This window comes from Ischnura elegans, chromosome 1 (assembly GCF_921293095.1).
Source record: "Ischnura elegans chromosome 1, ioIscEleg1.1, whole genome shotgun sequence".
Classification (NCBI taxonomy): domain Eukaryota; kingdom Metazoa; phylum Arthropoda; class Insecta; order Odonata; family Coenagrionidae; genus Ischnura; species Ischnura elegans.
The window spans coordinates 102,625,010-102,650,376 of record NC_060246.1 but is presented as its reverse complement, the minus strand read 5'-3'; the positions used below and the strand labels follow the sequence as shown (position 1 = coordinate 102,650,376).

At 38.1% G+C, this 25,367-nt stretch overlaps 1 protein-coding gene across 1 annotated transcript; it reads right to left on the bottom strand.

Annotated features, from left to right (window-relative positions):
• Nucleotides 1-6,693: 6,693 nt before the first annotated feature.
• LOC124167353 (inositol monophosphatase 1) lies at nucleotides 6,694-23,310 on the bottom strand. The gene is made up of 7 exons (XM_046545359.1): nucleotides 23,145-23,310; nucleotides 22,623-22,756; nucleotides 21,926-22,191; nucleotides 19,724-19,829; nucleotides 18,031-18,182; nucleotides 8,930-9,062; nucleotides 6,694-8,059 (listed from the first exon to the last, which is right to left on the bottom strand). The coding sequence occupies exons 1-6, from the start codon at nucleotides 23,205-23,207 to the stop codon at nucleotides 8,947-8,949; spliced, it is 837 nt and encodes a 278-aa protein (XP_046401315.1). The 5' UTR covers nucleotides 23,208-23,310; the 3' UTR covers nucleotides 6,694-8,059; nucleotides 8,930-8,946.
• Between the last annotated feature and the right edge of the window lie 2,057 nt (nucleotides 23,311-25,367).

Genomic DNA, 25,367 nt, shown 5'->3' with positions numbered 1-25,367 from the left:
ACTTTTTGGCCTCCCTCTCTCACTGCAATTAGTTCAGAGATAACATCCCCGCATATCGATATCTCCGGTGAATAACGATACTAGTGTCGCACAACCAATACCACCGGAGTAAAACTGGGCTGGAGTCAGGCGTGTCCCACTGACCCCCTCGCACCCTCCGCAGCCCCCGATAATGACTCATCCACACCTCTCCCCTCGACCTCTCCGCAGCCGGGCCAATCCGCCGCTCCTCCGACCACACTTCCTCCCTTCACCACATCTCCTCCTTCCCTTTGTTCTCCCTTTCCGCCCGCTTACGCTTCCCTCCTCCAGCGCCCGCACCCACAATTCATCAGCCGACACAACCCAACCCTCTCACTTCAACTACCGTCGCCTCTTGTTTCCCTCCCTTTCTATCTCCTCTCTCTCTTTCTTCCATTCCTTCCTACCTATCTCGTTTATCTCTTCGCTGCCTCCTTTTTTTCTCCGTCCGACGCTGATCTTTTTTCCGGAATAGTTTGGGGATACGGTTTCGATGGCTTAAATAGATAGGCTCCGATGTCGATAATGAGCATCAAATAGCTTATTTCAACGGTCGATCTGTCGTTTGTCAACCTATGTCGATACCGCTAGGCACAGGTAGGTCTGGCAATATCTGATTTTCGCTTTCTTACACTATTTTTGATGGACGTTGCGTTGATAAACAACGGAAGTGTATTGCTCCATAGATGCTCCACAATGGCCATCGACTAGGGAGTTTATTATGCTAACATTAGCCGAGTCTAGCACTTACGGACGAAATATCCGGAATAAGAGATTGACCTTCACATATAATTGGCTGACTATCAGCAATCGAAACATAAATATCACATCCATCAATTTACTTTCGATAAAGTCAAACCACTGGCAATGTTGACAACCGACAATCAGTGGCAAAATGAGGATTCATGGACAATAAAAATAAATGAAATCGCTAATGATGATTTGCTACCTGAATTCAGTTTCGCATCGTTGATTAATGATCAAAATATTAAATATTATAGCTAATAATTATTTTATCATTATTTATTACCAATAAATTAAGCCATCCAATTTCCCTAACACCTCCCGCTTCCTTATTATCCGATTTCCTCTCACCATTTTCCTCTATCTTTAATTCACCTCTCCGCTGTTTCTTTTATTGCCTTCGCCAGCAGGGGATATCTGGAAAGGTCTCAACCCTCGAAAAGGAGCCGGTGAATTTCTTCGTATCTCCCCCAGTGGTCAGGTTTAAAAAGTCATTAGTTCCACCTGATTTATTAGACTAGATAATGGCTCCAGTGTCCCCAATAGTTCCATTATCGAGTATTGTGCGCACCATTAGCGATGACTTATGCCAGATTCAGACGATTAATTTTTCCCTACTCCCAAACAAAACCTTATTTACGCGAAACATAATATACACCACACCGAAGGATTCGAGACAACTGCCTAATGGCTGGTTTGAGAATAATAAAACCCTCAACTTTTCTTTTCTTCCTCCCTAACCTCTTCAGACGTTTTATTATTGTCTACATCTGTACTCAGTCGTCAATGATGTAGTCTCTTACCCAATATTTTATCACTTTTCGAGGATGTTTTGTCAACATTTCAGCGAAATCTAGGGACGAAGTATTTTCATGGTTTTCTTTAACTCGTTTTTTCATAGTTCCCAATGCCATCAGACCTTAAATGTTATTGAATCTCAATTTATTCCTTTCTAACGTGATAAAAATATGACAATAGAATTTTATCGCAGTAAAAAATATGATGGCACATTCCTTTGAATTAATAAAAAAAACAGGTCAAATACTGTCATAGAATTGAAATATAAGTAAATGAATTCAATAAAATAAATGTCACCACAACACGGATAAAATAAAACGCCGTAAGGGAAACTTTTTCGATCAGCTCACACTCAAGAACTAACGCGGTCGGACAAGAGCGTGAATTTGAGGAAAAATCGCGGGCTAGTCAAACGTAAACGTTGCCTTTTGTATGGGATGGTAGAATCGAATAATCGAACACTCGAATATCTTACTGCGATGATCGCTCGAAGTCAATCGAAAATCTATTTCGGAGACCTAGTTACTTTTTCCAACTTTATCTGGCATTTGGTTTTCCGTATCTTCGGCTAGTTTCATTGAAACACCACAATAAGTTATTCATTAGTGCTGCAGCTGAGCGCAAGAAATAAAGCCGAAGAAAATTTTAATAAGAAGCTTCAGAATCAAGTAATAAGAGAATCGAAAAGTGGCGAAGAAAACTCGATCGAAAGCTGCTGCGAATGCATTAACGACAAAATAGTGAAGGGTAAATCGGAAACGATAAGGCACCCTTTGGTGAGAGAAAGCCATGATGAAAAATAATATTTGGGAGGGAAAATTCTAAAAGGAGGATCGAGACATCGGCAATAAATGGAAAGAGTACTATGAAGACACCAAGGTCTGATACCCCTAGAAGACCAATATTGGTTGGCAAGAACCAAGCTGAGGAAGAGAACCGCGTATTCCAGAAAGAAAAATGGGATTTGAAGAACGAACAAGCAAAAAAAAAACTGTAGCGAAGCAGGACAGTAACCAGATTACTATAAATTTAGAATCCCAAAATAATGGAAGCTACCCGAAGTCGATTTCCAGGCGATGAAAAATTAGTGAAAGTCAAATATGTAATAGAATACTCAATCAAATCATCGTAACTATGAAGGTAGCTCCTGAGAAGACGTCTCACTATGAAGGGATTTCCTCTTAAAAAGAGTCAGCGAAGCGAGAGTTCCTGTTAGCTGAGAAGTCGCCGAGTGCAAAGCTGTATTCTGAGCTTAGTTCTCGCCCATTCCATTCCACTCCCGATTCTTTTCATCTCACCCTCTCCCGTGCCTAAAATCCGGCCCCTCTCTAATTTCGAAGTTTCCGTCACGTGCTCAACTTTCCCCGAAACCGCTTCTAACTGCTCAGCAATTAGATTTCCCCCGAAGACCATTCGCCCTCTCTCCTCAGCAGTTTATCCTCTAGACATTTCAAATAGTGAGGAGTCCAGAGGATGTCTCATATCCCCCAGGAGAGCCACAGCACTATTCACTGAAACACGATGAATGCCTCAATTTTAGCAAGTTCTTGATCTTGGCTGTGCATCCACACAATCAGCGAAGTTGAGAGGGGGGAGGGTTACAGGGGGTTCGGACCCCCCCTCCCCGAAATATAGTAATATATGTATACTTTGCTTCGTAAAAGAAAACAAGATATTTGAAAAATCAGGAATTTACAAAAGATTATTTGAAAAATGAAGTCTTTTCGATAATGAAATGTGTTAACATTAGTTTGAAACCCTCCACTTGGTACCCTGTTTAAAAAAAAATTTCCCTCGTGTTTTGGACACCCAGAACACGGATGCCGACTAAGAAAAAATTTTGGGGGAGCCTAAGCCGGGGATCTTGCCATGGGAAATTTTATAAGTAGTAAGTATAAGTTTTTTAAGTATTTTAGAAGAGTCAAATGATAAACATTAGAACCCTGATAACTCGAATCTCGACATCTGGACACTTCGGGGAAAATTGACAAGCCTGACACATTTTTTCCTCACACCCATAACGAATTTTTGAGGGGGCTCGGGCCCCCTCAGACCCCATGGAGTCAGCACCACTGCCTGATCAAAATTCTTGGCTACACCACTGCAAACAATTACCCTGCATTTTGCTACTTGATGCCGCAAGAGAATTATCACTTTATTTATAAGTAAAATTTAATTTTTGGCTATATTTTTCTATATTAATTCATCTCAATCCTTATTATTGCTGTTTAGAGTATGATTAATGATTCTGATGAGCATGACAATTTGTTTCTCTGATATATTTTGAACATTAATATATTTAAGTTCAGCTGATTCAGAATGCTGACATGCCAAACTCTACCTGGATTTGTACGTGAAATTCCAAGTTAATTTATTTTACTGAATTACTGTTGAAGGACTTCTGGAAGGGGGAAGAGAATATCTATCATGACACAAAAGAAATCACGATAACACAATACAGAAGCAAGATATAGAAAACAATAGTGGATGAAGATCATAAAGTGAGTAAAAAAATTGAAGAAATAAGAAAGTAACTTCTGCCATAGACCAAAGTTTGTATGAGAAATAAAAATGTGGCATTGAAAATAAGGGAGGACAGAAAGGAGTTTGATGAAGGAATTTAAGTTGATAGATTCAAGTTTTATTTGGTCAGGTTCATTAAGATCAGGGATTGATTACTCAGTCGGTGAAAGGCTCAACGCACTTGCTGATCCAACAGGGAAACAATTTTGAGAATATGGCATATATACATACAAGTACCTATGTATATTATTCACGGCTACATCAGAGCTATATAGAGCAGTGCTGAATTGCCTGAGATTCAGAAAATTAATAGAGCATTATTTTAAAAACTAGGGGGCCATTGACAGAAATGGGTGAAAAAATTATCTACTTCTTTAAGTAGTAAAATAGGAAAACGTGCATCATCAACAATATTGACAGTGTATATCACACCTGCTGAGGGGGTTTGTGAGATTCCATCTTAGGCATCATAATTAGCAAAAAATGCAGACAACCTTGTTGCCATCACAAAATGATCCCATAAAATCAAATGCAACCTCACCACCTCACTAAGTGATGAGTATAACCATCAACTGCAGAGCGTAAAAGGACATAGCAATGATATAAACCATAAAAGGCTAATGACCTTAAGGACTTATTGTTTTCTGCAGTTATATTTTCATTTTCACACAATATATAATTGACAACGTTCAATTAAAATAATTCAGGAACTTTCTATCAAATTTCAAGAACACTCATGGCAGAATACAATTCCGACTGAAGCAATGGGTGACACCCACAATTTCCCTCACAATGTGCCTAAAACGTAGCTTAAATTAGTCCATTTAACATACATAATTAGAATTATACACACATCTCACGGTTTTTAAACTAAGACACTTTATTGCAAGGGCATTTTTTTTAACCACATGGGATAATATTTACCTGAAATAAACTGGAACACTTGATCCAGCCTAAGAGAAGTTCCAAGGGAAAGTGGCGATCCAATCGCTGCTCTGTCTAACTGCATGTAGTAATCCCCATTACAAGGGCTTCTTGTAGTGGTATCTTTTCATGGAGAAGTTCAAGATGCAATTATCATTAGAAACCCCAAGTATGACTGCATTTTGTCGATGACACTTTCATCTGGCCTCATGGAGCAGAATAACTGGACAGATTTCTAACACACCTGAACAGTCAGTACCAAAACATGCGTTTCAATATGGAAAAGGAGAGAGATGACAAGCTATGACCCAATCAGCAACGAGTGGAAGAGAGTGCGAGTCAATCAGCTTCCAGCTGAATGACGGAATGCACTTTATATGGTGGCGAAATAATGAGCTTCTCACCTTCGACCTGCAGATGAAAGTAGTCGAAACTGTCATTACTTGCAACAGATGAATGCAGCTGGAGTACACAAAAAACTGCATTCATCATGATTTTATGAAGAATAGGGTCTGACTTTGCCCAACGAATAACTGCAGAGTAGCCGATTAAGTTTCTTCCTCAGTTTAATACTTGCTCATGTGGTAGAGCCATTAACAAATGTAATGGCAGTACTTTGACAGAGAGAAAATAAATTTAGACATTATGAAAATATATCATAAATACATGTAAAGGATAATTTTAGGGAGTGAGATAAATTGACAACCACAAATCTACATTTACTTTTTTTGAACTAATATTGCATTGTCCTCAGTATATTATTTGCCTGTTACCTAGTTAGAAAAACTGGAGTTTTTAAAGCGAAGTTTATGGTACAGAATGGATAGTCTCTAGGCATTTAATGAAGTAAAATTACCTAAATACCAGTATGACTGGACACTAATTTTTCTTATTACACACCAAACAAGGGCTATGGATTCATGGAAAAGATAAATCTAACTGCAAACAAAACTCATGAAGTCACTTTACAGGATATGTAATCCTTTCAGTAACTCATTACTTATCACCGATGCAATTCAGAATTAAGGAAACAGTTTGAAATACATTCCAGAAGCAATTATTAACCCTTTTACTGCCAGCCCATTTCGGGTGAGATGTGAGAAGACTGCTTAGGCTATTTTCCGGAATTTGCAAGATTTCACATTTTAAATTATTTCAAACTCTTAATTTTATTATTCACGGTGAAACCACCTTAGTAAGCAGTAGAGATAAAGCACATGTGTATAAAGGAGATGGCAGCCGTTAAAAAAGGCCACGACCACAAAATAAAAAAGTCAAATAAGTCAGCACAACTTTCGCACAACCAGCGAGGGACTATATATATCAGCCATGTGGCAGTTTAAGGGTTAAACTCCTTTTCGTAATTTTGGAAAAAAAAAGTATGACAGGGATAAAAAGAGGATAAATGTGTTTCCGTACCAACGTATCCCGCGTGACCATTTTCGACATCACTAAAAACAATTTCAACAATTGAAACTTAACAACTTTCATGTAAGTAAATGGTTTGAATAAGACTTCTAAACTAAATTTCCATCAATACCACCAAAGAACAATACATATTTAAATCCAAGTACTACAGGTACTACATCCACCAGAGTTAGACTTCATGTATAGATTAATACAAATGGGAGGAAAGGTAAGAAGAATTTTTCAACTATTTATGGTAAGTATAAAAAACAAACATTTCCATCAAAAATACTTTATTTGAACAAATACTCTGATAACAATATTGTGACGTTGGGGGAGTATAATTAGTGAGGCAAAATAACAAGGTTAAGTCCAGTTAAAGATGATGTACCCACATCATACTTTACGCAAAGGAAATATATTAATGGATATATAACAATGGTAACTAAAATGAAGGAGATTAGGAACCTCAAGTCTTACACAAATAGTCATTACAATAACGAAAATATAAAAATAAAATCTAAAACCACAACTTTGTTCATGATTTTTTTTGTCAATTATGAATTTCACTTCAACAAAGTAAGATATTTTGACATGAGGGTAACCAGATATTTCCTAAAAATATGGACAAAATTTTCGCAAAGGTTTGCATTGCGAAGGCCATTTATGGTTTTAAAAAGAAATCCATCAGAAAAATCTTTTCTATTAAACATTATATTGCCATAACTATCGATAGACCTATGCCAGCATAGATATGAAAGTTAATACTGAAAAAAAAATAAACCGAAGAGATCATCCATCACAACAATCACATACTATCTGCATAGCAGAGTGCCAATGAGGATTAAGATCTATGCATTACCATATCTCAAAGTAATATCAAGCAGGATTAAACTAAAATGAGCTTTTATTGATACATCTACCATTATTTCCAACAAACAGATTTCAATCAGCCTTGCTTTAGGTTAGTCTACTATTTCAAAAAAGAAGGAAATAACACTATAAAGAATATGTTAATTTCGTCAATGAATGAATCCATTAATATACCAATCTTCCTTACTATCGTAATATGATATAAGGATGACTTAAGATCGATCAAAACTAATTTTCATTAAATTCAAATACTGTAACCACTTTCCCAGGAGATGTCTTAGGCACCACAACACATCAGCCATGGATGGAAAAATTTTAATATCATGAATTCCAGGACTCGTACAATACAAAATCTTTTGATATTTAAAATGATACATGGAAATGAACTCCGATAGATTCAAATTCATGACTTAATTCAGGCAAACACTCGACACACAATTACCATAACAACAAGGCTATAATTTTACAACCACAAAGCACAACGTACCACAATACTACCACAAATCCTCTCCACTACAAAATATTTGACCAAAATTATTAACTTAGGATTTATAAATTATACTTTAAAACAATTCCAAGGCAGGTACAATTTATGATGCTGGTAAATAAGTTTACCTGTCTTAATCATTAAATTATAGGTGAAAATTTATACCCAATGGTCTAAACCTTCCTATGTAACTTCAAGATTTAAAATTAATGCTTATGTTAGAAATTAACGTAGATTGATGACTTTCATATCCAGCCTATCATCCAACATTCACTTCAAGGCCTAAAATAAAATGGAAGGTACTTCAGTATATAAGGCAAAATAGAGAATGGGAACAGTGGACAAACATACCTAATTACATCCTCTGATAATATGATAATTGAGATGCATAATTGAAAAATCAACCATGAGATGTTACACTTAGACTCTCGTTGATACTAACAACCTTATTACAGTGGAACCACGTTGAAGCAATTACGGGCTGTTGCGAGAGATAGACGAAGCACCGTCAATTGACCCTATGATTAGCATGTAAAAAAAAATTGTTTTTACGAGGGCCTTTTGGTGTTGAAATTCGCCATAGAGAGAGTTTCCATCGCCAGAAACCCTTTACCAAAAGTCCCTAATCTCTGTAATTAATGGTGATCTATTAGAAATGAAGTTAACATGGAGTGCCGAGTCTCAATGTCATGTGGCAAACTGTGGTTCGATAAGTACGTATGTAGTTCATTTTGGTGAAAATATTGCTGTGTGTTCATTGGGCAGCAGAAAGCAGTCAATAGCATACCCGCACATCCGTGAGTTGTGTGAACAGAGTATTTGAAGGTAGACACCGTAACAAAAAATGCAAAATATGTCTAAGTGAGAAAATGAAAATAATAGAACAATAGGAGAGTGACGTAATTAATTTATCTACCTATTACCTACTTGCTCTTCACAATTTAACAAAACAAAGAGAAGATTAGGTCTGCCATTGTGAAGGAGGGCAAACATGAAGAGCCATGGATTGCAGGCTACATCCAGGTAACTGATCCATTCATCGGAAATACTGTTAATTCGAAGTGCGTCTGGTCCCAAGCATTTGGGATTATTGATCTCCTACTGTATAAATGAACTAAGTTATATTAGCACACAACCCTTATTAATACTTACACCTAAGTAAACTGAATTTATTCAGCATCATCTCTTGGTGGATGGTACTGTGTAACAGTTTTAACCATTTGCTCTGCTAAGCTTTTAGTTCCTGCACAAAGCACTCGACGACTGAGGACATCAAATGGGCCACCTGAATAAGCAAAAAGTTATATTAATTCCTTACTGACATAATTCATCATTAAATACATTTATAATTTATTTTTTTTTTGGTTTGCCATAGCAAGTTTCACCTAAATTCACACCAATAACTCACAGCGCCAATGCATAGTGTAACCCCACCGCGCGGGGCACATTCGGGGGAAGGGGAGATTGGAGGGCAAAAGGGGAGGTCAGAGGTGTAGCGGGGATATTCCGTGCACCTGGGGCGAGGGAATGGGATTTTGGGAAAGGGTAGGAGGGGAAGTTTAGGGGTGATGAGACCTGAGACAGGAGCGTTCGGATAAAGAAAGCCGTTCGACTGCGTAGTTCGCTCAACATAAATTTAATGAGTTTAAATATGATCATTTACAAATACAAGCAAATCAATGGCAAAAGTAACAATTAACTTCTTCTCCTTGAATTCAATGAAATACAACGCATAATTCACTATGCTGCACAACAGAAAAATTTCAGTCCTTAACCTAAACCCAAAAAAAAAATCACGCTACACGTTTTCACATTCATAACCCATACAAAAACCACAAGAAAAGGGGACAAATAAATAAAAAACAAAAAGAAACGGGGGAATGGAAATATGAAACAACGAAATAGATATTGCACTGAAATTCACACGGTAATAGGGGGAAGTACTGTCCTCTTCTCTATTTGTGCGGGGGGAAATTTTACAAACGTTTTTAATGAATTCTCTTCTTGACTTGGTGAAGTGGGAATTTTCTTCTGTTCCTTGAGGGGGGGGGGGGGGAAGGAATGGGATTTCGTGGCTTTTTCTCTTACAGTTTGTTGAATTTTCGGGGCTCTCGATCTGCTGATCGTGGCGATTCCGTTCCGCGGCGTAGGCTGCTCTGCGTCAACTCCGGCAGGTTCACTAGGCCGGCCCTTATTTTTCAGAATTGCGAAAAGTTATGTTTTCCTGGTCTCAAAATGATCCAAATGGTGTTTATATTCACGTGTTAAAATTTGGTTACTTTAAAATAACGGCAACCCGTGCCCCAAGGGCCCTAAGTACTAAGGACCCTGAATTGAGTTTTTTGGGGCCGAAAAAGCGCTATTTCTATGTAAAACGTAAAAGTAAAGCCCTTTAGGTCCGATTTTCTGTTTATTTTAACCTATCTCTAAGCGTTTACGAGATATTGTCCGTCGTAATGCAATCCACCCCCCCAGGGCGCCACCCCGCACCGCGGCACCGCTGAGGTATGTCCCGCACCACTTACTAGAGACTTCCCCTCAACCCCCTCCCCTCCCTCGGCAAAGACTTTGCTCCTGATGACAAGATTTACATGCTAGTGGTACTGTATTGAATAGGTTGTTCCTCTTGTGTCATGATTAATGTTGTTAAAGCCTATAATGTCAATTTTAACCCTTCAACGCCGTCCTATGTACTGGGTAACGACCCCTTAAACCTTGATTTTTTGCCACCATACGGCCGCGAACCATTCCAGCAGGCTTTGTTCCAAAGTGCTGTTTAGGTACAAAATATTATGAGCATGTGATATAATTTTGTCTATGAATTATAAAGGAATGAAGGGAATGAGCAGGGCTTCCAGGGCTCCAACAGTAGATAGAAATATTCAAGGAGACGAAACGAGGTAGTCAGTTAACGGATGTAGATCACTGTGGAGAGATGGAGATAGTTCTGGTGTATAGTGTGCAGAGGATAGGAAGTGCTAAGTTTTTTAGGATGTAAGGAGAAAAGTGGTGAAATAAATACTTTATCGTGAACATGACGTTCATTTTAAGAATAGACCAACAAGGAAAGGCAAGTAATCAAGACTAAATCCAGGCATTGAACTGGTTTGGAAAAGAAAGTGAAGAAATACTCGGCTCAAATTTACCGACAGTGAGAGAAGTACTGTGTTTTTCCTTTATCACCTAATGGGTTCGAAATTTGTAAGACTTAGTGCGAGAAAAACCGTGAGAAATGCGTGTCATCCATAGTATAAAACTAGAATTCCTGTCGTTACGTAATATAAGGCGATTGAAAAGTTAGAAAAATGACGCAAAGAATGGATGAACGTGCAACGGCATAAAGAGAGCGCGAACTACAGTGGATATGAAGAGAATCTTTCGTAACAAAACTTGATGATTTGCTTGACATTGCAAGGAGCGGTACCATTGCATTTTTGACGCGCGAGGAGGAAAGTGCAGTTAATCTCTCGGATAAATGTGCTTGGGCTGAAGAAATAAAGTTCTTACGCAAATAAAGAGGAGAACGAAATGCAGTTATTGGTTGAATAGATTTCAATATATTCAAGAAGAAATGAAAAGATGTGCTTCTCCGCTCCTTTTGTTGCATTAGCTCCCATCAGTGACCCGCAGTTCCTACAAAGACTTGTTAATTACGAAAGTGTTAACCTGGACATAGCGAAAGCAGCACAAAAGAGGTTTTCAAACCACTTGTGGTACATGAGTAAGGAGTTCGTATGCCTGTCATTCTTTGACGGATCCATTACTAGGTGTGAAAAAAACGTGATACGCCATATGTGGTCTTGTGTAGGAAAATATGATCCACCGAAGAGGGCATTCTATAAACGTAAAGACATGACTAAGGTATCTATACCAAATTTTGACACTACTAATTCGAGAAAGCTATTTAATGTATTGTAAATATGTATTGCATTCTTTTATGTGAACATGAGAGAATGTGATGAACATACAAGAACGATTTGCAAATTATTCGGGGTCATTAAGTGGGAAATGATTGTGCAGCGAGAGGAGTGAAACTAATTCAAGATTTTTATGCAGTCATGTTGAAGGAAGAGAGCTTTCAAAATTTATTACTAAGTGTGACTTTTCATCGCAATACAACCCTTACGTGCGGAAAGGCACTTTCATTGCCAAATATGGGATGTCAGTGAAAAATCAGAAATACTATGAAAATCTATTTTATTTTGGTTAATGTACCGAAATTCATGGACAGAGTGAAAATAATTTGATCTCTTGGATTAGAAGTATTGTTATGGCAATTAAATTCTTTCTAAGGTAAGCACATTTCTTCAGAGGCTAGATCTTGACATCAGGAGCAAAGTCTTTGCCGAGGGAGGGGAGGGGGTGGAGGGGAGGGGGTGGAGGGGAAGTCTCTAGTAAGTGGTGCGGGCCGTACCTCTGCGGTGCCGCGGTGCGGGGTGGCGCCCTAAGGGGGGGGATTGCGTTACGACGGACGATATCTCGTAAACGCTTAGAGATAGGTTAAAATAAACAGAAAATCGGCCCTAAAGGGCTTTACTTTTACGTTTTACATAGAAATAGCGCTTTTTCGGCCCCAAAAAACTCAATTCAGGGTCCTTAGTACTTAGGGCCCTTGGGGCACGGGTTGCCGTTATTTTAAAGTAACCAAATTTTAACACGTGAATATAAACACCATTTGGATCATTTTGAGACTAGGAAAACATAACTTTTCGCAATTCTGAAAAATAAGGGCCGGCCTAAGGTTCACGAGTGGGATATGGCCTCTCTGCGACAGTTGGGAGATCCTTTCATCAGCACCACGAGTCTACCTTGCAACTCCTACTCGTATTGGGCACCCTCTCTCTCTCTCTCTCTCTCTCTCGGGATCTCTCCACCAACTTTTTTCTCTGCCTCCCCAAACTCCGCCTACTCTTGGGAGCGTTTTTTATTGCTTGGAATCGCCAAAAAAGAAAATCATCTAAGCCCTTTTTCCTCCGGTGCACCACGTTATATAGCCAATGAGGGGAGGAAACACCAGGGAGGGAGGGGTCAGGGAAAAAAAAGGATGATGCACTTGGGGCTGGACGGTCACTTCACCAAGGACACGAGGGGGGGGGGGGGGGAAACCACGCTCTTCTTCGTCTTAAGAGTTCGACTTGCACACTTTAGGGGGGGGGGGGAAGCATTACACATTGTGGGGAGGAAAATAGGGAAACATCAAATGGGGACTCAATGATTCATGACACTCACGCACACATTCACACGGACACATATCAACAGAAAAAAAACGGCCTTCCTTTACCTCGCACTCCCTTCGCCACTATGTAAGCGGGCAGAATGCACCGGTTACAATAGGGAGAAAATGGTGTTCAGCGACAAAAATTTTATAAGCATCCATACATACCTGTTTTTCACATCATGGTACTACTTCATATATGTAGTTGTATAGCAAAGAAAGAGGACTTCTGTCTCGTGCATATTTTGCAGATCCCAATGACATACTGCCATAGTTATAGGATTGAATACATCTATGAATCATTTTGGTGTTCCCTCGAAGCTATTTCTCACAGATGCACAGAAATAATTAGATGATGATTTAGGCATAACAATAGAGATAATTTTTCAGAGGAAGTAAGGTAACAAATGATGGAGAAAAACCTAAAGACAACAAATGTGCCTTCCTAGCCATAGTCTACAAGTATAGCAAGAAAAGATATGTAAAAAGCACTATTTCAAAACTCAATAAACACAATGTAGTAAATATCTTCAAAGACATAAGCACACAGTTGAGAGTGATTATTATTGTCTGCATTTGTGAGCAAATAGCACCCGCAAACTCGGCTGCAGGCAAGACTTAACATCTTAACCAATCTAAACCAATTTCTCATACTGCATAATGCCTGCTTTAATCTTCCCACAGGCACCTTAAAAGACCTCTTTGGTCCAGCAACACATGATATTAAGATCAATACTGAGAAGTTACCAGCCAAAGTAAGGCTGAAGATGTATCATTATTTTTGGCAAATGAATAGAAAAACTTAGCCTCATTAATTATGCCATCATTAGCTCATTATCAATTGATTCCCAAATGAATGATATCCTGCATCTCCCAAAAAATTCAAGATTTCACTGCAAACTCAAAAGTTCAAATAGCTTCAGAGCATGTGACCTGCATGCTTAGACCTAAGAACAAAGTAAACTCTGTGCACAGATTATCCATGTTGTGGATTATCCATGCATGAGTTTCACCCTCTTTAGATGTTTCCCAAAATCTTCATTAGAAATAAAAGCATATGCAAAAACACCATGATTATCATACTTAAATGCAAGAATACTAAATACCGTCATAAAAGGTTTATTATTTCCTTTAGAATGCCATGTGTAAAACGTAATTATTTTCTTTACTTCCAGACAAGGATTATTTAATATTTCTTCCAAGCAATCATAAATTAAGAATAAAGAACTAATTATTGAGAACAAAGACAAAGTGAAGAGATGGAAAGAATATCTGGAAGATTTGCTCAAAGGAAGCAGCCAAGCAGCCTCAGAAGAAATGCTATAGAAAATGACAGGGAAGTGGGTAAAGATGACATGGGAGCCCTAAGTCTACGATCAGAATTTGATGTGGCTGTTCGAGAACAGTGGATAAAGCATCAGAAATTGATGATATTCCCGCAGAGCTAATTATAAATAAAGGAAAAAAGACTTCGAACTACCTGTACAAAACCATATTCCACAGGTGAGATACCAAAGGACATTGAGAGGAACATTATAATCCTAATTCCCAAAGGGAAAAGAGCAGAGAACTGTGAAAAATTTAGGACCATAAGCCTGACAACACATGTATTGAAGATACTGACATGGCTCATCTATAGAAGAATGGAATGAAGAGGAGAAAAGTACTTGGATGAGGACCAATTAGGATTCAGAAAATGTAAAGGCATAAGGGAAGCAATATAGACCCTTAGGCTGCTCATTGAGAGGAGAATGGAGAAGAACAAGCCAATATCTTTGCATTCGTGGACATAGGGAATGAATTTGACAATGTGGATTGGAAAACAATGCATGGAATCTTGAAAGAAATTGAAGTTCCTTACAATGACAGTAGAATCATTCACAATTTATACAAAAAACATGTAGCTGCGATAAAATGTGGACCCAAGTGCTAAGTCGAGCAAGACTTCGGAAAGGTGTGAGACAAGGCTGTGCTTTGTGACCCGTGATTTTCAACATATCTATCAAGAAAGCCATTAACGAAATCAAAGAAAAGGCCTCGGGAGTGAATACCGTTAGAGAAAAAGTTAACATGCTATGATTTGCCGATGAAAGCTGTCATAGTAGATATGGAGAATGATTTGAAAAAATTCTGGTTAATATGGGTAGGGTATTGAGTAGACATCAGCTAAAAATTAGCACCAGGAAAACCAAAATATTAGTACGAAGCTGAAGAGAAGACGTACAGACGGATGAATTCTGTTACTCCCGATTATCCGGGCTAATGATGGCGAGAGACGGCACGAATAATTAGAAAACACAGATAACCCAAACTTTCACTTTAGAGTCTTGTAATGTTCATAATTTATGTAAAACAAACAATATATTATTATTCATGCAGTTATTCTGTTATTTTGGAGTACTTCTATGATTCATTGAGAGCTTTCTTCACCAGTTTGCTATCTTTTTAGCGGCGATATCATCATTGTACTCATATTATTAATGCTCCATGTGAGGCCTGGTTTCGAAAACCACACATCTGTGGCTTGGTGATCACGAATACAGAAAAAAGGCTAGCACAAATGCTTCAAAACCACTGCTTGACGTCAGAAACTACACTCTCAGGCACCACACCACGTAGTCACCTCTCACACAAGTTGCCCAGGTTGCAACTGCTGCAGGATGGGTACCTGTGACCACGGAGCTCAGTTGCGCACTGCGAGGCTTGGAAAACAGGAACACCGTGCACCCGTGAATGCAGCTAGCACACGATCACTTCCGTTTCACGAAGGGGATTATAAAGGAAACAATAAGCCCAGTGTATCCAAGCATCAATGCAGTAATTCTGGTGATTTTATGTCCTATTTCATTTCTTTTATAAAGATCACAGAAAATATTGAGCAAGAGAGAAAAGTCATTCACGGATAATCCACAACACGGATATACCGCAGCCAGATCATAGGGAGTCTGATGTATTTGGGAAGCAGGATACCTAGCGACGGGAGATGCAAGAAAGAAATTATCAGTAGGAGAGCCCGGTCGAAGAGAACATTCCACCAAAAGAAAGACCTACTTACAGCAGGAAATTTAAACATAAAAGTAAGGAAACGATTTAATAGAACTTAAATTTGCAGTATGCTTCTAAATGAAATAAAGGCATGAACAATGTAAGCAGGGGAGAAATCATGGGCAGAGGCTTTTGAACTGTGGTGCAATAGAAGAATGATGATGATCAAATGGATCAAATGAGTTAGTTATGACCAAGTTATATGAAGAGTAGGAGAGAAAAGAAACCCCATGAAAACCTTAGTAAGAAAACAAAACAATCTGATAGGCCACATCATGAGAGATGATGGGCTGTTGAAGACAATTATCAAGGGATAAGCGGATAGCAAGAACAGAAAAGAAAGACCCAAAACGAATGTATGGAACAGGTAAAGAAGGATGTTAAAGAGAAGAAATACATGGGTGTGAAATGATTAACTGATTGGAAAATTGAGTATAGAGCTGCGTCAAACTTAAGGTTGTTGACCAGCGATGAAGATGAAATCAAAGAAATGTTACTTATGACCTTTAAATGTATTTTTCATACGGCAAATGCTCAATTATTGCCACGACCCTTCATCCATTCAAAAAATTGGATGCCTGCCATTGCATGGCACCCAATTTTTTCTTTTGAGAATTGCTTCCTAATATGCACATTTAAGGATCAGATTCCTCCCACCAACATTGAAACATTTGGTGCTCGTGCGACGGGTGTGTCTACAGCAAGGGCAAAGCCGTCACAGCGGCCACTCCGTTTATCTGTGGTGTTACTGCACCAGCATGTTGAGCAGTGTTAGTGTTGAGGTAATAAGAACTGTGACAGTGAGGCATGCGAATAAGTTGTCTATTAAAGTGAGAATTTAAGCTACGTAGCAGAATGAAGAAAATATTTTGAACTGACTCACAAGATACAACAAATCAACAGATGCTTTCATCAGAAGTTGAGAGATTTTCAGGAACGATCCTGATGATACCATCTACGCAGTATGTAAGCTATGTTCCAAGCATATTTCGTGCGGCCCTTCAAAATCGACATCAACTACTACTGTTTTCACTTTTCAGTGAAAGCCTGTTCAGTACTGCAGGCAGTATTTCTGTCAAGAAAGGAGCAGATTAGACGCAGATAGGGTCAAAATATTGAATTTTTTAAACAAAACCTGGAGAAAGAATCAGTGGCTGTCTGATTGAATGTGACATACATATTTGTCAATCATGCATTATTTAACAACATATAACCTAAATATTTTTACTTGACAAATAACATTATGGAGACCATTGTAAGTTCTTTTTTACAGAGTTTTCCTGCTTATTCACATCTTTGGTAAAATTATTTTTATTCACTTCTTGAGGTTGTTCATTTAAATTTGCCATTAATTCAGTTGATAAAGAGTTCATCCTTGGAACCGAGTATCGAGAATCAATGGGGGAGAACTGGACCAGCACTAATTACCAAAAATATTTAAGAACTGACTCATCCTTTGTTTCCAAGCATGTCTGATAGCACAAGAGGTTGATTGCTTTGCATAATCAAAGAACCACATGCTGTTTGTGAAAAATGTGGCTGTGTGGCATGTTGTAAAACAATCTAGTTCCCAACATTCTAAAGTGATTTGATTTATTCTAGCTAACTACTTTCCCAGATTCATGATCATGACTCATAGTTTAACATGATTCTTGAAGACCAGAGCTTAACTCCACTCCTAGTAACATGATGCAACAGCAAAGCCAAGGAAGGGTAGACAATTTGAAGCAGCCCTCTAATCATGGATGTTGAGATATTCTATTCATAATCTACTGGACAGAGACAGACAATGCTAACAAGAGGGTGTCCTGCCCATCTTCCTTCCTTGGGGAAACCCTGACATAAAGCCTGGTTATACTGATGTAAGAATAACTTTTGGGTATGGGATACTGCAACTATTTGAAACTGACTTTAAAACATCTTTGAAAATGACATACTATGATATACCTCAAAAGGATTTATTATTTTTTTAAATAGTGGGATATTTAATTACCTGAGGGATCCATTACAACTCCTCCAGCCTCCCGCACAATTAAATCCCCAGCTGCAATATCCCATGCATGAATACCAGCTTCTAAATACACATCAGCACCACCACATGCCACCATGGCCATGTCCAACGCTGCAGATCCTAGAGAACGAAGGCTGAAAGAATACAAAATTTATGCCTTTCAGATTTAGTTTGAATAAAACATAAGTAATGCCTGTAAGCATTGAATGTGGGACATGTCTCTGGGTCAAAATTATAGGTAGTTCACAAATGTATGAATTGCCAACTTATTCCATTTCATGACACAGCCTTCAAAGGATGAAATTTGAAAGATGACACATGAACACTAAGCACAGGTACTGTACCTTCTGAAGTAACACCTTATAGAGCCAAATTTTAATTTATTCATTTAATTATCAACTAAATTTATTTTTAATTAAATAACATCAAGGGAATAGTCAAGCATTTCCAACTTTATCCAAAATTAAGCAAATTTAATGGATTTAAGAATTTTTATGAATCTAATATATTATGTATATATGTATTCTCTAATAAAAAAACAAGTTTTATTATTACAAATCTATGCCGACACTTTACATTAAAACTGAGGTTTAATTCTAGAACCCAACAGAGGGCTTTAAAAAAATGCCAAACCTGACCATAAACTCAAAATCCTGACCCATCAATACCTACATAAAAATGCCATGAACTGAGAGAAATGGACATTGGGAAGAAGCATTTTTGGCCTCTCTTTAGGGAGCTAATGAAATAAGAAACCCATCACATACATATGTGCACCGCTTTGCCACCTCAGCTGAAAGCTTACCTACTTTGCACAGACTAATTTATTTAACAAATACGAGGGACATCTTTTTTCAAGCTCCACTGGGCCATGAACAGAAGATGAAATCGTTGATTAAAAATTTTATTGGAAATTTTTAGCATACTTGCGGAGTCCTTTCCACATAATCGCCCCGGAGATTGAGGAATTGGTCAAACATGTGAACAAGCTTCACCTTTTTCATAAGAATGCTGCCACTAATGACTTCCAATGAATGTTGCCTTTGTCCTGAAGTGCATCGCCCATTTGAAAATGCTTCCCTCCAAGCCATATCTTCATTTCGGCATAAAAATGGAAGTCACGCGGCTCTAGGTCAGCATTGTACGGTGGGTGATCGAAAATGTTCGATTGAAATTTCTCAAGGAGCAGTTGGGCTACATCGGAGATGAGATAACGGTTGTTGTCATGGATCAAAGCACTTCCAAAAGTCAGCATGTCTCTTCTTTTGTTTTGAACGGGAATGGATGTAATGTTTCACACTCTAGCCAGAGTCAGAGGTTTTATCAGCAGGTTATATAGGTCAAGACAAGTCAATACTGAATCCATTTGACGAGTTTTCTCGCTGTTGCTCTGAAGTGCACGCTTGGTGGGAGAATACATTGAGGCAGTGTAGTTAATGAGATTGCTACTACCTTAAACTAACAACTTACGGTCAGAAATGACTTGAGCATGTGGTGCGGAGGACGTGGAGTTGCCCTACCTGCAAACTACCCACCTATCACTTGTATGATGTTTTTGCTGACCAATTGGTGGTTGAAAAATAAATGGTCCTCGTAATTACGTCACTTGTGGTGTATTAGTACTGAAATCAATAACATTAATCATGAAAATATGTACATACATATAGTTGCTCACCCATGGACTTGAGGAAAAAGCTTAAGCACATTCTCCTTCACAAAATTCATCTTCTCAGGATTGCGACTGCACCCAAACTCAAAGCACACCAGAGCTTTGGATAAATCTAGGAGAAAAATGAGTAAATCAGTCAGTAAACTGAATTTTGAAATTAAGTATGGCGATACGTGTCCTTTCAAGACTATTAAGCTTGGACTAACAATATGATTCAATGTAGAACCAATGACATCTTCACACATTAGTTAAAATACCAATAGGTCAGGAAAGGATCTTCCATAATTCCCGAGGAATCAAAACACCTACAATTGAAACCAAATACAATGTAGAGAGCACATTATATAGGGCACCAGAAAGCTACTTAAGAATTTGAACAACCTCCCACAGAAAGTTGAAAATTCCTCGATGAATTATCCTCAAAACGAGGAAGAATAACTGATAGACACGGTATAATGAAAGAATACGGAATGTGAAGGAATAATGGTAAGTTGATGGAGAAAGGAATTAAATTAATAGGTAAAGGCAGGTAAAAGGTTAAAAAACGAAATGGAAAGAGAAAGATAGCTAACTTACTCCCGAAGCATACACCACTGAGGTCTAAAAGCGACCGAATGTCCCGAAGGATAAGCTCCACCTATAGCATTTTGGTTCTTTTTTTGGGAACTCACAATGCCCTCCACCCCCCCCGTCCCAAAAAAAAAACTTGGCCTACCTCTTTCCATAAAAAGATGGCCATGTCCCATTCTTACAGCTACCGAACAGCCAAAACAAGTGCACCTTGCACACAGCTAGTACCAATGCATTGCCTCTTCAAAGCTAAAGTCTGTATCAGGCAATAAAATGGACTACAGTCATAGGCACAACAAACGATAACTACAGGCAAGGAATGGGATATAAGTATTAAGTAAATTAAATTAAGAGTGAGCGTTACGTGATGGCTGCTCTGAGCAAAACAAAATATTTAATGATGATTATCATATTATTATAATAAATGTAAAAACATGATGCTCATAAGGACCTAAAATACAAAGTCAACATTTTGAGCAGTTGATACTGACAATATTTAAATTAAGTTGCTCAATTTGGCAGAAAACAATGAAAAATAGGTTCCAAGTTGTGGAGAGAAAAGAAGCATTAATCCCTAACTCTGACATCTTATGCTTTTCAGTTAGAAATTCTGCCTTCAGCATCAGTGGTGAATTTTCAGCTACCATCTTTGCTAATGCTAAAGTTAGCATTTGTGACACCATATCATTGGATGCCAAAGTGAGGGAATAATGGCATTCGAATAGGAAACAAATGGCTAACTTGGGCAAACTCCTAGTAGCATTTGAAGTACTTCACCAGCCGTGACCCCACTAGTACTCTTTTTCATTTAGTAAACAGTGCTTGACTTCATTTTACACATTTAAAATTACTTTTCATGGGCAAGCTTTCTATATTATTATTTATAAAAAAATTAACAAGATACAGAAAGAGTACCAATATAAATTTTTACTAATTTTCTGAAGGAAAAAAAAACAAGACATTAGCTCATAACCTTGCTATCTTAGACCACTCATCAAATTAATGCATGGTAAGCAGTGGCGCAGGGAGGGGGGGGGGGGGTTTGGGGGATAAAACCCCCCCCCTCTGCCCAGAGCTCAGAGAAATTTTTAAGTTTAATCCATTTTGCTTAATTGGATCAGCGTTACTTATAGCATAGTGTTAGGATTAATCAAACATCCCCCAGAAAGTCGTAAAACTCACCATTTTGAACCACTATTCTTAAACATTTTCTGGAGGAGGGCCCCCGTAACAATGGCTAACCCAGGAGGGTATGCAATACCCCCACACATCCAAGTATTACTTGCCCTTAAAAACCCCCTAACCTTAATTCTTAGCTGCACCCCTGATGGTAAGGATACTTTTGTTTTAATGGAAATATCATTGTCTATGCTTTCATTATGCCAGAGAAAAAGGGAAAAAATTATGCATGAAATTAAAGAAAAACTTAGGCATAAAACTATGTCACTCAAGAAGAATACTATGCACAGTGATACTTAACTTAAGGAGTTTTTCAGTAATTATGCGTTCTTAGTTCAAATAAGTGGTGCGATAAACCATCTAACTTTTCCAAGGACTTGAAAGAATGAAAGGGACATGGTTAATAAGTTTGGAAAAAATTAAACTCAATGCCATTAATAATTGTAACAAATCACATACCTTCAGTTTTGGATGCTTTAATTGGTTGATCATTAAGGAAGGCGCCCTGGCCTTTTCGTGCAGTGAACATTTGATTCACAACAGGATTGTATATAATGGCGATTTCAGGTACTTTCTCCACCAACAGAGCAATAGAAACACACACATGAGGGTAACCGTGAACAAAATTTAGAGTCCCATCAACAGGATCAATTACCCAAGTGGGGCTATCGGTCAACACAACCTTTTGACTCGTTCCTTCCGATGTACTTTCCTCCCCAACAAACCTAAAAAAAAAAGAAGCAAACAAACGTGTCAATCAACAAATTTGCTTCTCACCAACCACATTGATGGCACCACAGAAAATGCAGAGCTTTTTCGGGTGTCACCCACAAGAAGTTATCATATTATTCAGAATTTTTTAAACTGGTTTAAAACTAATCTGGATGGACTTAATATGGCATCATGAAACTCTTCAGGCTTGGGAGAATTCCACAAATGCTAGAATAGCGAAAAGTTTCCCTCTTTGCAGATAAGGCGAAACTATGCTACCAAAACGATTTAATAATAGAACACATTTTTGTGAAGCTACATCTGGCAGGGAAGTACGCGTTGACATAGCGAAAGTGAAACACAATATTCACTCTTTAGTTGTGAAATGTTTTGTTTACGTGACGTGATGCAGCTATAGAAAGTTAGCCATAGGGCGAAAACTTACTTGTGGTCAGGAAACTCCGCCGATAAGCCATTAATCAATGTTTTTTCTACTTCTTTATCGGTTTCAGTAACAAAATCAATTTCACTGTCTTTCGTATTTACAGTTTTCGCTTCGTTAATCCTGGTCCGAATGAGCTGCAAAGGAAATACCGTAGAATTATTTCAGCTAAAGAAAATTATCTGTAACGCACATTGATCTATGAGAAGAGTGCATTGTCTTTGCTAACCATTATCTATTACTATCAAAAGTTTAGCAAATAGTCGCCGCAGTGAGGCAATTATCTGCAAGGTCAAGAAATGACAAAGAATCGTTGCACGCCTACAACCATGTATATAGAATACTTATAACAGTTTATTGAAAGTAATATGAGAGAAAATACTATTTCACGCAAGACTTTCAAATAACTGCAATCGTTGGCTCAGCAGGGAAAAAAACCTGCTGTCAATTGAAAAATAAAAGCCGCTCTCACGTTTAGGTAACATGGATTGGGAATTATTTATGGAGATAACACGAGCTACTCACCTTACCAACCTCCTGGGTTAGCCTCAACACAGTTTTGTAGCAATGATCATACACCGCAGACATTGTGAAGTGGTTATTTCACTAAAAATTTTCCAATAACACGATCGTTACCAACTCACTAACCTAATAATCCCTCTCCCAAATTTTCCACTGAATCTATCGCAATACTTGCGACTTCGATTGCGGCGATTAAAATCGATAGTAAACGAGCTATCGATGTTACCGCTTTTGCGAGTGTACCGCCTAAAATTCAATTGGCGATAAGAAACGTCTTATCGCCAATTGAATTTTAGGCGGCAAACGATTTTTTAAAAATGTTGTACATACATAATATCAGAATATAGCTAAAATTATTTGATAAAAATTAGAAAATTTAATTAAATAATTATAGAATGGTCTTGTATCCATATTTATGACATATTTACGCTGAAGTCACAAACTATGCAGTAAAATATCTAATATGAACTATTTATTATTTTTTTATAGGATTGAAAATTCTTATTTTGTCCTTATTAATTTAATGTATAAAAATAGTACAAACTAATAAAGAACAATCTTTATCTTATGCTTTCAAAACATATGCTTCTTAAAGCTTATTATTTTAGTCCATGATATTATCTCAAATTTTTTGTTTGACGCTATAACTATTTTTAGAATTAATTTCATAACAAGCAAGCCCTAGAGTCAATTTTGTTTCTTACCCTCCATCTTACTTCATCGAAGACAATTACCGTCAGTATTTTCAATTTCTATCAAAGGTCATCAACCATAAGATTGCAGCAGTGGCAGATCTAGGATAGGGACGAGGGGTGGGGACAAAGTGGGGGTTAACCCAACACCACCTAGTCTAGTTTAACCTCCTTAACCTCCCAGCAGTAGTGACGGCCCAGCCAAAATTACCATTCTATCTAGCGTAAATTAAATACCCAAGGGAGAGCTTTAGTCACCCTTAGCCCATCTCTGAATCTGACCATAGTCACCTAGAGAGAAGGCCCGATCACAAGTGACGGTTTTGGCTCTGACGTCAGCACGAGAAGTGCTGTGTTGTGCTGGCTGCTGTTGGAGACCACATTGTTTACGAATGAATTTACGTTACTTTTACTATATTTCTGGGATTTTTGTGGTGTCAGTTACTGAAAGTGGTGATTTAATGTATTGTGGTGGCAGTTCATTCAAAAATTCTTTCATTTTAGTCGTCATTTCAGTATTCTTTCGTTCAGTAAATGTGTGGTTGAAGGAGTTATGGGGAATTAGCAGCAGAGTTTATAGGATCAAATATTTTTTCCTAGCTTTCTTAGCTTAGAACGATGAGGTTATATAAAACGTGGATTAGACGCAATATTAAGAATCATTTCAGTTCGAAAATATTCTTATTTATGCGTGTAAGTATTTTCTCGGAACCCGCAGACTATTTTCTTATTGACTGAGTAAAATAGGCATCAATTATCTTTTCACTACGGTGACTGAACTAGCGTCGTAGTCAGCACCACGACTACTAGCTCTGGCGGTAGCACAACAATGAGTGACGTCACACGCCAGCGATCGGGCTTTCTCTATAGGTGGCTATGATCTGACACAGGTTTGTAACATACATAACATATAAAATACAAGGCTCTAAATTTAGAGCTAATTTGTATTTCAATTCATTGAAGTGGGTAAATATATTGGAAAATATAACTGAATACTTTTGTACAAAGTGGCAGCCTCAAAAAATTTCGATTTTATAAAGTATGTGTTCTGTCCCTAAAGCCCCCTTCCAGGTCAACACAACAATTGTGGCCACAATGTGGCCGTACTTTGGCCATAGTGGGTTGCCATTATGGCTCCATAATGGTTTTGACCAAGGCCCTTATATACTGGTTACTAATCTTCGGCTCAATGTTGTTGCCTTGACTGACGCTGCCACCCCTCAAACCCCTCCAGAGAAACTCTGGCGCACAGTGGCGCTACCACTAGGGGAAATATGGAACTAACTGCGGTCTCGGCGGCGGTTCGAAAGCAAATCGGGACGAGATGGAGTGATAAGAGTCGGATGTGGACGAATTATAGGAGGAACGATTAGATTAATTGAATAATTTCACCATGAAAATGCGCTATGGGCTGTAAATCACTAGTTTATTAGTTTCGGCGGGTAAATAGGACCTAGTGAAGCCAAAGTAACAATAAATTTATCTGCATTAGGGTTTTACCTAACTCTCGGAATTTTCTGATTAAATGCTATGA

Excerpts from the sequence above, each read along its gene's own strand:
- LOC124167353 (XM_046545359.1), bottom strand. The coding sequence starts at position 23,207 with ATGTCTGCGGTGTATGATCATTGCTACAAAACTGTGTTGAGGCTAACC. Across the intron at positions 22,757-23,144 it reads TAACCCAGGAGGTTGGTAAG|CTCATTCGGACCAGGATTAA; the intron begins GTGAGTAGCTCG and ends TTTCCTTTGCAG. Across the intron at positions 19,830-21,925 it reads TAAAGCATCCAAAACTGAAG|ATTTATCCAAAGCTCTGGTG; the intron begins GTATGTGATTTG and ends TTTTTCTCCTAG.